Here is a 15,556-nt window from a genome sequence, read left to right as displayed (position 1 = left end):
TTCATATACCACAATTTATTCAGCCATTCTCCAATTGATGGGCATCCACTCTGTTTCCAGTTTCTGGCCACTATAAAAAGGACTGCCACAAACATTTTGGCACATACAGGCCCCTTTCCCTTCTTTAAAATCTCTTTGGGATATAATCCCAATAGTAACACTGCTGCATCAAAGGGTATGCACAGTTTGATAACTTTTTGAGAATAGTTCCAAATCGCTCTCCAGAATGGCTGGATGTATTCACAGTTCCACCAACAATGCATCAATGTCCCAATAACGAAAAACTTTAGATGGAGGCAATATAGAGATCATCAAGCCAACAATATCATGTTACAAATGAGCAAATTAAGGAACAAAAAGTTTAAATTCCCACCTACAAAATTAGAGCATGCACACACAAACACACATGTGTATGCAAATGTATGTGTTTATGTACACATGTATTTTACATGAGTGTATATGTGTGCCTATCTGGCTATATTTATTTAGAATGAAGAATACATCTTCAACATGCAAAGAAGGAGAAGATCATTATCATCATAAAGATAAAGGGAAACATGGAAGTGACAAGACAAGATTCATATCAAGGGTAGAAGCAACACAACCATCTTGATGGCTGCTTTTGGTTAAGCTAATCTACTGGTCCCTCAGGGGATCCATGAGTGTTCCATCCATTCCTCTGAGGACGATGTTGCCATTGATTGGGACAATGGGTTAGTGTCATGATTATTCCACAATAGCTAATAATCATTTACAAGTTGGTTCAAGTTATGCTAAAATAAATGATTCATTCTGCCCAATGTAATATTTCCCCTAATGAGGCATTTTCCTAGATGATGCTGTTTTCTGGTGTCTTTTCTAAATTACCTAATGTATCACCTCGCACATTTGACAACCTAAATATATGCTTTTCAATTTTTTAATATTTTTAAGGAAGTGTGGGGAAAAACTATCCTTTTGATCATCTTGCCCATGGCAGCTGTGACCTTCTGATTCCTCAGGCTATATATGAGAGGGTTCAGCAGGGGAGGTAATGTGGTATAAGCCATTGTAACTAAAAGGTTTTGGACAGGTGATGTGTCTGATGCATCCCTGAGGACAGCAATCATTCCAGACACAAGAAATAAGATGAGAATCATTAACTGAGGGGAACAGGTTGAAATGGCCTTGTAGCGTCCTTCCACAGAAGGAATCTTGAGCACACTGGAGAAGATGCGAGCATAGGATGCAATTAAAAAGGCAAAGCTGAAAAGCAAAAGACACAAACTTGCTACAATTAATACAAACTCAGTATTAAACACATCAGAGGCTGAGACTTGCAAAACATGAGGGACATCACAGAAAAACTGGTGGATCACATTGGATCCTGAGAAGGGCAGGCGGAATATGTTCCCTGTGTGTACAGCTGAATAAAGAAGCCCACTGAGCCACGAGCCAGCTGCTGTCCAGAGACAACGTGCTGGGGTCATGATGATGCTATAGTGGAGGGGCTGGCAGATGGCCACGAAGCGGTCATAGGACATGGCCACAAGCAAAGCAAACTCTGTGGATGCAAAAAAGAGAAAGAAGAACATCTGGGCAGCACATCCCAGGAGGGACAAGGACTGAACGCCATGCAAGGAATTCACAATGAATTTAGGAAGCGTAACGGAGATGTTGCCAATATCCACAAAGGATAAATTACTCAGGAAAAAATACATAGGATAGTGAAGGTGAGGGTCAGTGATAATTGCAGCACAGGTGAGAAGATTCCCCAGGAGGGCTGCCAAGTAAATCAGCAGGAACAGCGCAGCGTGTAAGACCTGCAGCTCACGCGTGCTGGAAAACTCCATGAGGAGGAATTCTGTGATGATTGACAGGTTGCCCATCCTACTGCTGTGCTGTAATTTAACTAAAAACAAATAACCCAATGAGTAGCAGTAAAAATGTGTTGAAAATGAGAAAGAATCAATATATTTATTTAGATAGAAACTTAAGCCTGGACAAAAGCAAAATTACACTAGATTTTAAGCCAAAACTAGCTGAAGACAGAGCTGCATCCAATAGTTCTGGAGCAGAGTTTTAAATACTTAACCCTATAGAATATCCAGAAGAAGTTATACATGATGAACATTAGGAAAATGAATAATACCACTACAAAGATAATAAAGGCTATATCCATTAAGAGTGGAAATGGATTTCATGCATGTCAACATGTGCACACATAAACAGACACACACATGTTTATGATCACATATTTATGTATACATATATAAATACATGCATATGTATATGTATAAATACATATGTTTGTATATATCCATTAGTATATATGTAAATAAATATCATATCTATATATACTTATGTCTATATTTATCTATCTATAAATCTCATAGAAAGAGAATGAAAGATTAGGATGAGGGAAATATATACTTTTATTGCATATTTCATAAGTTACATTCAGGATGCTGTTTGAAAGTATTCAAGTATTACACAATTTAACCTAATATTACTTAGGTTATTGTTCCATAGGATAGTAAATAAGAGTTCATACTGATTCATTGTTTTGTACAAAGTAACAAAGACTATTAGTAATAAAGTAGATTTCTGACTCTAAATGCAGTTTCTCTCTTATTTAAAAAAAAATGCCAATATCTATAATACTAGCAACAGTGGATACTCTGTTGATGTTAAATCACTTTTTCAGTCCTGATTCTCCATGATTCCATTGGGGGTTTTCTGAGCAAAGATACTAAATTGGTTTGTCATATACTTCTCCAGTTCATTCTACAGATAAGGAACTGAGGCACACAACATTGACTTGCCCGGGATGACATTTCCAATTAAGTGTCTGAGGTCAGATTTGAACTTATGAAATGGAGTCTTCCTTACTTCGGGTCTAGCACTCTTTACAATGCTACCTAGCTGCTCAACTACTTTCTCCCATATTCAAAATACTACATACATATATATATATATTTAAGATTTATATCACAGGCTTAAACTAAAAAGAATGTGAAAGAGTGGAAATGTCATCACTTCAAAAATATTCTTCATATTTTTATTTGTTTTCTTTGCTAAATTCATCTCTGGGGTCTACTCCTTTAAGCACTTTCCAGGTATTTCAAAATCTCTAATTCCGAATTTAAAAGTAAACAATTGATCAACACTTTACTATTCCAATGTACTCCTCCTTCTTGCTAAGACTGTCCACAATTATCACTTTGCTTTTAGAAAAGCAACATTTCTGCCCCCAAACTTGAATGTGTGGCAGAAACCTTTTTTGTTCTTCAGGGTAAAAATCCCCATCAATAAATTCCCTTTTATCATCACTCAATGAGTATCTTCTCTGTAAATAAACTGGATAAGGTTCATCGTTTTTCCAGAAAGGCATCTTTCCCCAAATCAGAAAAAAAAAATAGACTAGGATGCTCTTTCATCTGGTTTAATGCGCAGATGATGGAAGTGGGAATTCAAGAGATCTGATTTTTAGAATTGATTTTTACCCCTTCCTAGCCATTTCACCCTTAATGTTCCCTTTCATCTCTTCCTTTTGGCATTAGGTCGAGCATCTATTAATTAGTGCTTTGAACAATATAATCTGCATTGCCCCTACCAAAGTCAACTTTTATGATTGCTGTAATCTCTGCCTACTATTTCTTATTATGTGAAAGGAATCTATTTATCCAGGTCAACTATTATATGGATGAATTAATGGCTAATTATGGGATTATATTATATCATATATTAGCGATAGGTAATACAGCTTTGAAAAAATGACTGAAAAAGAATTAGGAATGGTGCTGTGATTTTATTTCTACAGGGACATGCTGAAGAGAAAACTATGCCTGCTAATATAAATGGGCAAGACAGAGATAGAGGTACAGGTAGAAATGGAGATGATAGTGATAGAGAGAGAGATAGGAAGTAGAGACAGAAATAGATATATTGATAAACAAATACATGTTTTGAGATAGATGATAGAGAAATATATGAGTATATAGATAAATGACATAAACAGTCATAGAGAATAATGTGGGAGGTATATGTAGTAATACATATACGTATGTATCTATATAAACACATGTGCTATACATATATAAATATATATTGTATGTATTTTTATGTAGATGACATAGTGTATATACACTCATATATGTATATATAGAGATGATCAATATAGACATGGTGAGATGATGAACAGTGATTAATAGATAGATGAAAAGATGGATGGATAAATGGATAGATGGATGGATGATGGATAACCGTATAAATACATAGATACACAGATCTGTATCTTCCTTCCACTTAGAAATATTCTTCTAAACCTCAGTGTCTTTTCCAACTTTCCACAAAACTGAATTGCCATATCAACATTAGAATTAATTCTCCAACCTTCCAACTAGCCTATCATTTAGTCTCATAATTCAAATATTTGAAAGGCATTGCCAAAGTTCAGTGCCCTTAATGACTTACCATAATCTTACCTTCTACTACATGTGTATATATATTATATATATATACATATATATATATGAACATAAATATGTGTTGTTGTACTCCAGGTTTTTCTTTACCCCTCTATAGCCAACATTGAGAAAGATGTTAGAGCCCTACAATTCTCAGAAAATAATATGATACAATACAAATGTAGATGATTCCAGTTTATAGCATCAGTCTCCTACTTTTAATTTTTCACTGACAAATGAGCAATGTTTGCTTTATTTCCTACATACATAAATGTTCATTTTCCAATTAAAAGAAACTAGGAGATCTACTAGCTAACATCTGCTTCAAGTCATTCAAAAGCGGCCTCCACTGAAAAGAGCCACGGATTGCTGAGATCCTCTTTATCTGAATGTCTTTTTCAAACATGATCACAGAAGCCAAAACTCAAAAGTAGAAGGAAGCTTAGAGATCAATTATTCAAGTACTTTATTTACAAAGGGAAAAAAAGAGACATTCAGTGATTGACTCTGTTTCCAAATTTTAAATAAAAAACTCAAGATTGAATAACTGCCTTTTACTTCCAGATTAAGCACTCACTCCAGTGGATTTATTCAAAAGTACAATCTTTTCATCAACAAAAATTAAGTTAAAGATGAGAAGATGGAGGAAGCAGAGAGGTGGTTAGAATTGACACAGTAATACAGTGCTCCAGTCATTTTTGGAGTACTCTATCATAAAGATTAAGCTACCGATAAAGTGCAGCAAGAAATTGTCCCTCTTGCCCAACACTCCTTGTGATCAGTATTACAATTTTGCAGAAAATAGAAGGTAGGACTGGGGTCTATGAGCATAGATAAGAATGATAATTATAACATATCTTCATGGGACTTTTGATATTCACAAAGGATGCTTTACATAGATAGCTATCATCTGTGATGAGATTCAACATGATTCTGTGAGCTACAAAGATAATACTGTGCACATGTTACAGCAATGCAGCAATGCAAGCCTCAGAGAGTCTGAGGCTTAAGCATAGACAAGTTACAATAATTTAATAAGCACTTATGAAGTGCCTACTATGTCCCAGAGACTAGTATTAGTAGATTAGTATAACTGATACATAGAAGTATATCTCAAAGAAAAGTCAAAAAGATTACACAGATCAGAAGAGTCAGAAACAGAATTTAGGCTAAGGTCTTAATTCCAACCCAACATACAATCCACACTGTGATATCAAAATGACTTGTACACAAAAGAATCATTCAGAGATCATCTCCATGATTTTAAGTTCATACACTAAGCACTGAGGAAACAAATTAGTCCAAAGAAAAATAATTATAACCACCATAAAATAGACAATACCTGTGTTAATTGTTCTGATGTGCATATGTTACAGGAAATATTGCCATTGACATTGGATTGTTTGCCTATATTTCTAAAAATAATCTCAAAAACATCACTTCCCTCACTAATTCATTCTACTCGCATTTGAAAAGTCAAAAACATGGCAAGGTGTTCAACTCTAAATCTGTTAACATGCAAGCATTGTGGAGATTTTGATGATTCATAAGTTGTAGAACTTGGTGGAATATATTGATTGCCTATTGTCTTTTAGAGAAGGTGCTGAGAAATCACCAGAGTATTCAATGAAAACATCATCATATTCTGGTATACTAAGGATTATCTGACCCATCTCGTGAGAATAATTAAATAAAATAGAATCTATTTTAAGCAACAAAATGAAAAACCTTCTCCCTTTAGCCTTATTAAAATATCAGTCATAAAATATAGGCTACTGGGAGTGTCTCAGCCCATGAAGGTCTTAGCCAATAGTCAATGAATATTTATTGAATGCCTATTATATGCCAGGTACACTGTTAAGTGTGAAGGAAATTGGGGGAGGAAGGAAGGTGGACAGAACGTAGAACAAGGGTATGAAGGAGAAGTGCAAAGACAATATATCTAGTAGGAACTGAAAAGACTGTGTTGGATTGCCCCATTATTGGCAACTTTTACAGGTCATGATTTTGCCCTCCAATTAAAGGAGTAGAGACTAATAACAAGATGTGACTAGTATAGTTAAGTCAATCTCACAGGATAACTTGATTTCATAAGAATTATTTTAAAATGTTTAATTCCTTTATTCATAATTCCCAATTTACTTTTAAAATTGTATTAAACATTCCTTTTTTAGGTATGTACACCAAAGAGATCAAAGGAAAAGGAGAAGGACTTATGTGTACAAAAATATTTTAGATGCCTTTTTATTCTGGTAAAGAATTGGAAATTGAGGGATGCCCATCATTTGAGGAATGACAACAAGCTATGCATATGAGTGCGATGGAGAACTAGGGTGCTAAGAGAAATGATGAAGGGAATGGTTTCAGAAAACCATGGAAAAACTTCTATGAAGTGTTCCAAAGTGAAGTCAGCTAAATCATAGAATGAGTGTCCATAGTAAAAACAATATTCAATGATAATTGTGAAAGACATTACTTTCATCAATGAAATGATCCAAGATGATTTTAAATGAACTCATGATATCATGCTGTCTACCTCCAAAGAAATAAATTATGATTTCTTAAGTGCAAATTGAAATAAATTGTTATCACTTTCTTATTTTTCTTCCTTTTTGAGAAATGGTAATATGGATCTATTTCTTGCATGATTTCACATTGATATCATATTGTTAGCATTTCCATTGGCCAAGGGAAGGGCTGCAGTGAGAAAGATGAGCTAGAACTCTATTATTTTGTAATGCTGGAGAAACTGAGGCAAGATAGAGATTAGAGAGTTTTTCATATTTTATTAATTGGAGAGTTTAACTGATTGACTGGACGGGAGTCTTGTCTCAAAGTATCCAGTGGTGAATGTGAGTTCTCAATGACATATATACACATACAGCTCAGCTACAGAGGTAGACAAAGGCAGGGGCGGAGTCAGAACATAGAGAGTGGGAACGGACTATCAACCTGGTTCTGACAGGGTGATGGGAGATACCAGACATTCTGATAAATTGGGATAAAGAAGAACAATGATAGGGTAGGGGGTAGGGCCATAAATTCTTGAGGATGGAAGGAGTTCAGAGCCAGGAAGTCTGAACTTTCCCTTATCTTGAATCTCACATTGACAATTTATAACCTTAGAGCAAATGGTCCTCAAACTTAATGAACCAGGGTGGGTTTTGCAACTAAGGGGATTGAGGCATGTAAAAGGCTGAAATTCTTGAATTGATGCACTGAGGTCAGACAATTGAGCACTTATGGCTAATTACAATTGGACAATATTCTATAAGCATATGCTTGGAAAATGGCCCTTCCCACCATTCTGTGCTGGCCGATAATTGGTGTATACAGAGAATGGTAGGAGGGACTAGCGGGTGGAGTTAGATTAGCCATGGTCACTTCTGGGCGGGAGACAAAGAAGGAAGGTCGGGGAGATTCTGTTTCCATCCAATTCAATCCTACTTCTAAAGACCAAGAATAAAGATCAAGGACTTTTGCTTATTCTGACTCCAGTTGATTTAAGGTATCCAGGATGCTAACGCGGTCATCACAGAGGCAGAAAAGTTAAGGAAAATGAGGCAGAACAATTTAGGGAAACTGAGGCAGAATAATTAGGGAACCTGAGACAGGACAATAAAAGAGAATTGTGGCACAATAATTTAAATGTTAAAAATAAATAAGTAATTTTTTTAAATTCCTGTTTTCTGATTCTGCTCAGTTTACTCTACATCCATCATTTAAGTTACGACACGAGTTTTTTGCCCTAAATCCATCCTTTTAATCTTATCTTGAAGAACAATAGTATTGCATCAAAATCTATATATGGGGCAAATAATTCAGCCATTTCTCAATTGATGGGCATTCCTTCAATATCTAATTCTTTGCCATCACAAAAACAACTACTGTAAATATTTTTGTATATATCAGTCCTTTCCTTTTTGCTTTGATTTCTTTATAAAGTGCCACTATAAGTGGAAATTGATATTATGCACAGTTATAGAGATCATTAAGGATATCTCCAAATTATTTCCTAGAATGGTGTAACCAGTTTACAACTCAACCAATAGTACATTAGTATCTCTATTTTTCCATATCCCTTCCTGCATTTGTAACTTTGCCTTTCTAGCATGTAAACATGATATGGTTCCTCAGAGTTTGGGGGTTTTAATTTCATTTCTCTAATCATGATCTAGAAATTCTTTTCATATGATCATATTGGAAAATGACTGAATAACAACATCTCATTAGTATCTCATTTTATAAATTAATAAAACAATCCAAATTTTTAAAAGTATTAATACATTTAACTCTGCCACTACTTGTAGTTCCAATTATATCATCTAACTTTGCCTTTCCCAGAGAGCTAGGAGTTCCCAGTTCTCTTCCTCCCTCCCATCCATAACATCTCCCTGAGATGATAAGCAATTTCATAGAGTTTTTATATTTGTGATTATGAAAAAAAGATATATGCTTGGGTAATTTTTCAGCATTAATAATTGCAAAACCTTTTGTTCCAATTTTTCCCCTCCTTTCCCCCACCCTCTCCCCTTGATGGCAGGTTGACCAATACATGTAAAATATGTTAAAACATAAGTTCAATACAATATATGTATACATGCCCATACAGTTATTTTGCTGTACAAAAAGAGTTGGACTTTGAAATAGTGTACAATTAGCCTGTGAAGGAAATCAAAAATGCAGGCAGACAAAAATAGAGGGATTGGGAATTCTATGTAGTGGTTCACAGTCATCTCCCAGAGTTCTTTCACTGGGTATAGCTGGTTTCTTTCATTACTGCTCTATTGGAATTAATTTGGTTCATCTCATTGCTGGAGATGACCATGTCCATCAGAATTGATCATCATATAGTATTGTTGTGGAAGTATATAATGATCTCCTGGTGCTGCTCATTGCACTCAGCATCAGTTCATGCAAGTCTCTCCAGGCCTTTCTGAAATCATCCCGCTGGTCATTTCTTATAGAACAGTAATATTCCATAATATTCATATACCACAATTTATTCAGCCATTCTCCAATTGATGGGCATCCACTCTGTTTCCAGTTTCTGGCCACTATAAAAAGGACTGCCACAAACATTTTGGCACATACGGGTCCCTTTCCTTTCTTTAAAATCTCTTTGGGATATAATCCCAATAGTAACACTGCTGGATCAAAGGGGATGCACAGTTTGATAACTTTTTGAGCACAGTTCCAAATCGCTCTCCAGAATGGTTGGATGTATTCACAATTCCACCAACAATGCATTAGTGTCCCAATAATTAAAAACTTTAGATGGAGGCAATATAGAGATCATCAAGCCAACAATATCATGTTACAAATGAGCAAATTAAGGAACAAAAAGTTTAAATTCCCACCCACAAAACTAGAGCATGCATACATGTGTATGCAAATGTATGTGCTTATGTACACATGCATTTTACATGAGTGTATATGTGTGCCTATCTGGCTATATTTATTTAGAATGAAGAATACATCTTCAACATGCAAAGAAGGAGAAGATCATTATCATCATAAAGATAAAGGGAAACATGGAAGTGACAAGACAAGATTCATATCAAGAGTAGAAGCAACACAACCATCTTGATGGCTGCTTTTGGTTAAGCTAATCTACTGGTCCCTCAGAGGATCCATGAGTGTTCCATCCATTCCTCTGAGGGCGATGTTGCCATTGAGTGGGACAATGGGTTAGTGTCATGATTATTCCACTATAGCTAATAATCATTTATAAGTTGGTTCAAGTTATGCTAAAATAAATGATTCATTCTGCCCAATGTAATATTTCCCCTAATGAGGCATTTTCCTAGATGATGCTGTTTTCTGGTGTCTTTTCTAAATTACGTAATGTATCACCTCGCACATTTGACAACCTAAATGTATGCTTTTCAATTTTTTAATATTTTCAAGGAAGTGTAGGGAAAAACTATCCTTTTGATCATCTTGCCCATGGCAGCTGTGACCTTCTGGTTCCTCAGGCTATAGATGAGAGGGTTCAGCAGGGGAGGTAATGTGGTATAAGCCATTGTAACTAAAAGGTTTTGGACAGGTGATGTGTCTGATGCATCCCTGAGGACAGCAATCATTCCAGACACAAGAAATAAGATGAGAATCATTAACTGAGGGGAACAGGTTGAAATGGCCTTGTAGCGTCCTTCCACAGAAGGAATCTTGAGCACACTGGAGAAGATGCGAGCATAGGATGCAATTAAAAAGGCAAAGCAGAAAAGCAAAAGACACGAACTTGCCACAATTAATACAAACTCAGTATTAAACACATCAGAGGCTGAGACTAGCAAAAGATGAGGGACATCACAGAAAAACTGGTGGATCACATTGGAGCCTGAGAAGGGAAGGCGGAACATGTTCCCTGTGTGTACAGCTGAATAAAGAAGCCCACTGAGCCACGAGCCAGCTGCTGTCCAGAGACAACGTGCTGGAGTCATGATGATGCTGTAGTGGAGGGGCTGGCAGATGGCCACGAAGCGGTCATAGGACATGGCCACCAGCAAAGCAAACTCTGTGGCTACAAAAAAGAGAAAAAAGAACATCTGGGCAGCACAGCCCAGGAGGGATAGGGACTGAACGCCACACAAAGAATTCACAATGAATTTAGGAAGCGTAACGGAGATGTTGCCAATATCCACAAGGGATAAATTACTCAGGAAAAAATACATAGGATAGTGAAGGTGTGGCTCAGTGATAATTGCAGCACAGGTGAGAAGATTCCCCAGGAGGGCTGCCAGGTAAATCAGCAAGAACAGCGCAGCGTGTAAGACCTGCAACTCACGCGTGCCGGAAAACTCCATGAGGAAGAATTCTGTGATGACTGACAAGTTGCCCATCCTCCTGCTGCAGTGCTGTAATTTAACTAAAAACAAATAACCCAATGAGTAGCAGTAAAAATGTGTTGAAAACGAGAAAGAATTAAAATACTTTAGATAGAACTTGAAAACTATTTTGTCCCGTTTAACCTAAACTAAAGCAAAATTACAAGATATTTTAAGGCCAAAATGAGCTGAAGGCAGAGCTGCATCCAATAATTCTGGAACAGAGTTTTAAATACTTAACCCATTTTCCAGTCAGAAGAACCTAGAAAATCTACCAGCTAGCATCTACTTCAAGTCATTCAAAAGTAGCTTCCGCCAGAAAGAGCGACTGAAGATCATACACTTTATCTGAAAATAGCTGGGGAATTGCTGAGGCTCTCAGTGAAGTCCATCATCGCTACTGAATATCTCTTTCAAACATGATCATAGGAGCAGAAACTCAAAACTGGAAGTTTAAAGTTCAATTTTCCAAGTGCTTTATTTATACAACAGAGACGTATAATAATTGATTCTAACTTTTCCAGTCTGTAAATTACAAAGCCAGAGTTAAATAATTATCTTCTGCTTCCAAATTCAGCATCTCTCCAGTGAATTTATTCAAAAGTTCAACTCATCTTTTTTGCAGCAAAATAATTTACACAGAAAATGATGGGGAAAACAAAAATGTAAAGTTGGAATCGATATGGAGTTCCTATGTCTTCCAGTTTTCTTTAGCGTATACCATCATAAAGACTATGCTACAAATAAACAAAATGCAATAAGGAATTGTTATTCTTGCCCAGCTCTCCTTGTGTTCAGTGGTACAAATTTCAGTTAATTAATAACTATCAGAACAATAATTATGACTCATTTTTTCATTAGTCATTAGGACTCTTGATATTCACAAAGTATGTTTTTATATCATCTCTGATGAGCCTCAACAAGGCTGTTACAAAGATAATGTTATGCACACGTTACAGGTATGGTAATGGCTCAAAGAGGTTAAAGCTTATGCATAGTCAACTTGCAGTAAACTGACAAGTATTTATTAAGTGTCGATTATGTCCCAGATACTGTGGTAAGCATGGGATTGCAAAAAAAGGTAAAGAAATCCCCGACCTCCATGAAATTAGAGTTAACTGGGAGGAAAAAGCAAGTAAATAAGCATGTACAACTGATACACACAGGAGGAATGAACATATTCTTAGAGGAAAGCTGAAAAGATTATACAGCTCAGAAAAGCCAGAAGTAGAATTCAGATTAAGGTGTTACTTAATTTCAGCCCACCATACTATCTCTACTGGACCAAACCACTTCTCACACACACAAAAAAGAATCATGGAACAATCATCCCAATGGTCATTACTTCATTCATTAAGCACCTGAGCATAGTCATGTCACAAAGAAAAATAATCACAATCACAATGAAAATACCTGAGTTATTCGTTCTGATGTGCATACTTTCCAGTATATGTTGCCATTGTCACAGTTCTCCATCTACTTATATTTCTAAACATAATCTGGATATTATCTCATTCCTTATCAATTTATTCCATTCTGATGGGCAGACTCAAAAATGTGTCAAGGTACTCAAGTCTAAACCTCTGAACTTGCTATCACTATGGAGATTTTGGTGATTTTTTATAACTTGATGATATATATTGCCCAATGTACTTTGTAGAAGGTGCTGTGAAATCACCAGAGTATTTAAGATCAACATCATCATGCTCTGGGTTGCTATGAATTTTTTCACCCATCCCTTGAGAATAATTAGGGCATTTTTTAATAAACAATCCAATGAAAAAAGTTCTCCCTTTAGTCTTATTAAAATATCAGCCACATAAGTATAGGCTATTGGGAGTCTGTCAGTCCATAAGCATCTTAATCAATAGTCAATAAACATTTACTGAATGCCTCTTGTATGTCAGGAATTCTGTTAAGTGTAAAAAAATTAGAAGGGATGATGAAGGGGAAACAGCACTTAGCACAAGGGGATAAAGGAAAAATGCAAAGACAGTGCAACTTGTAGAAAATTAAAAGAAGACTGTGTTGGGTGCCCCCAGGGGAAAAAAAAAGCAGCATGGCTTTGCTCTCCAGGCAAAGAGTCCAAACAGAGGAATAGATGCAAATAATAAGATGTGAATAGTATGATAGACTAATTTTCACAGGATAATGGGATGTCACAATGAATATGCTTTTTACAGGTTTAATTCATTTATTCATAATTCCTAATTCACTTTTAAAATTTTTATTATTTAACATTCCTTTTTTAGGTCTCTTTTGCTAAACAGGAAAGTAGGAAGGTAAAGGGAAAAAAGAAAGAGGAGGGAGATAATAAAAAGGAAGGGCAGGTTTTTTTTTTTAAAGGCAGTAGTCAGAATCAAAACAGATGAGAGGAAGGACAAGATATAAAGAGAACGAAGTATAAGCAGAAGAAAGTAGGATGGAAGGAAATGCAGAGAAATTGTAACTATGAATGTGAATGGGATGACTTCACCCACAAAAAAAGGGACAACAGAATGGATTAGAAACTAAAATACAACAATATGTTGTTTACAAGTAAAGCATTTGAAAGCAAGAGACACGCAATTAAAATAAGGGAGAAGAATCTGTCCTGCTTCAGATGAAGTGAAGAAGGGAACAATGGTGATTACAGATTAAGCAAGAACAAACTTAAATAAAAGAGAAATGGAGGGAAGCTGCATGTTTCTAAAAAATATCATAGTAAATTGAGTAATATCAATATTAAATATATATGTACCAAATGACATAATGTCCAAATTCTTAAAGGAAAAGTTTAGTGAATTACAGAAGGAATTTTTTTTAAAGCTATAATAGTAAGGGACTTTAACTTGGCAATGAGGAAACAAAACTCTCACTCTGCAGATGATATATTTGGAGAGTATATTTGGAGAATCTTAGAGAATCAACTAAAAAACTACTTGAAATAATTAACAGCTTCAGCAAAGTTTTAAGACATAAGATAACAGGCAGAAAAAATATATTTAAAATAATTGTAAACAATATAAAACACTTGGGAGTCTAAATTACAAAACACTTTTCACACAAATAATATCATCTATGAACAACTGGGGGTAAAACTTCAATTGCTCATAGATAACTAGAGTCAATATAATAAAAATGATCATTCTGCCTAAACTAATTTTCTTATTCAGTGCCATATCAACAAAACTACCAAGAATTATTTGATAGAGCTTGAAAAAAATAACAAAATTAATCTAGAAGAACAAAAGCTCAAGGAAACTGAAGTAAAAATAAAATAAAACCATAAAGGAAGATAGTCTAGACAAATTACTAGACAGTAATTATCAAAACAATCTGGTACTGTGTAAGAAGGGGAATGGTGGATCAATATAAGATTAGAGACCATTTTTGACATATCTTTTTCATCACCATAGTAGCTTGGGGTAGAGGGGATTTAAAATTACATTAATTTGCCTGAGATCTAGTTTCGTGTCTGAAACATGAACAAATAAACTATGAAATTAGATATTTCCCAGAAAACTCCTATGAGCTATTTTACTTTATTATATATAAAGTTCATTGATTCTGTATCTATTTCAGAAAATGGCCTGAGGTTCATAGTGGACAGAATATTCAAATGAACTTTCTCAATATTTGTAATGTCATGACCCTCTCAACCCAACCACAGAGGAAGAACAATGGCTGTAGTGTCTTCCCAAATTAATTTTCTTGATATAGCTGATTTTTCATTCTTCCAGATGAATTTTGGTTTTTTTTTAACTCTGTAAAGTAATTTTTTTGATAGTTTGATTGGTATGGAGCTGAATAAGTAAATAAATTTATTATGTAGAATTATCACTTTTATTATATTGGCATGGCCTACCCACAAAAATTAATATTTTTTCTAATTTTTTAGATATGATCCATGTGAAAAGTGTTTTGTAATTGTATTCGTATAATTTCTGTGTGCTTCTTGGCAGACTTCCTTGTATTTTACATGGCCTACAATTATTTTAAATGGAATTTCTCTCTTTCTGCTGGATTTGTTGTTAACATATAGAAATGACGATCATCTGTGTGAGTTTATTATTTTATATTTTATAGAACATTTAGGTGATATAGTGGGTAGAGTTCCAGGCCTAAAATTAGGGAGAATTCCTCATCTATAAAATTTGCTAAAGAAAGAAATGGCAAATCACTACAGTATCTCTGCCAAGAAAACCCAAAATGTGGACACAGAGTCAGACACAACTCAACAATTTTATTTCCAAAAATTTTGTTAGGTTTGTTGTCTCAAATAGGTTTTGTCATTGT

General features: G+C 35.2%; 2 protein-coding genes across 2 annotated transcripts; both read right to left on the bottom strand.

Moving 5' to 3' along the window:
* Window positions 1-911: 911 nt before the first annotated feature.
* Window positions 912-1,868, bottom strand: LOC127541645 (olfactory receptor 14I1-like). Its single transcript, XM_051966864.1, has one exon. It carries the CDS (start codon window positions 1,866-1,868, stop codon window positions 912-914), a length of 957 nt encoding a protein of 318 aa, XP_051822824.1.
* An 8,468-nt stretch (window positions 1,869-10,336) lies between these two features.
* LOC127541644 (olfactory receptor 14I1-like) lies at window positions 10,337-11,293 on the bottom strand. Its single transcript, XM_051966862.1, has one exon. The coding sequence runs from the start codon at window positions 11,291-11,293 to the stop codon at window positions 10,337-10,339; it is 957 nt and encodes a 318-aa protein (XP_051822822.1).
* Between the last annotated feature and the right edge of the window lie 4,263 nt (window positions 11,294-15,556).

This window comes from Antechinus flavipes, chromosome 6, assembly GCF_016432865.1.
Source record: "Antechinus flavipes isolate AdamAnt ecotype Samford, QLD, Australia chromosome 6, AdamAnt_v2, whole genome shotgun sequence".
Classification (NCBI taxonomy): domain Eukaryota; kingdom Metazoa; phylum Chordata; class Mammalia; order Dasyuromorphia; family Dasyuridae; genus Antechinus; species Antechinus flavipes.
Note: the sequence above shows the minus strand (reverse complement) of the source record. Positions and strands in the feature narration are given on the sequence as shown.

Excerpts from the sequence above, each read along its gene's own strand:
- LOC127541645 (XM_051966864.1), bottom strand. The coding sequence starts at position 1,868 with ATGGGCAACCTGTCAATCATCACAGAATTCCTCCTCATGGAGTTTTCC.
- LOC127541644 (XM_051966862.1), bottom strand. The coding sequence starts at position 11,293 with ATGGGCAACTTGTCAGTCATCACAGAATTCTTCCTCATGGAGTTTTCC.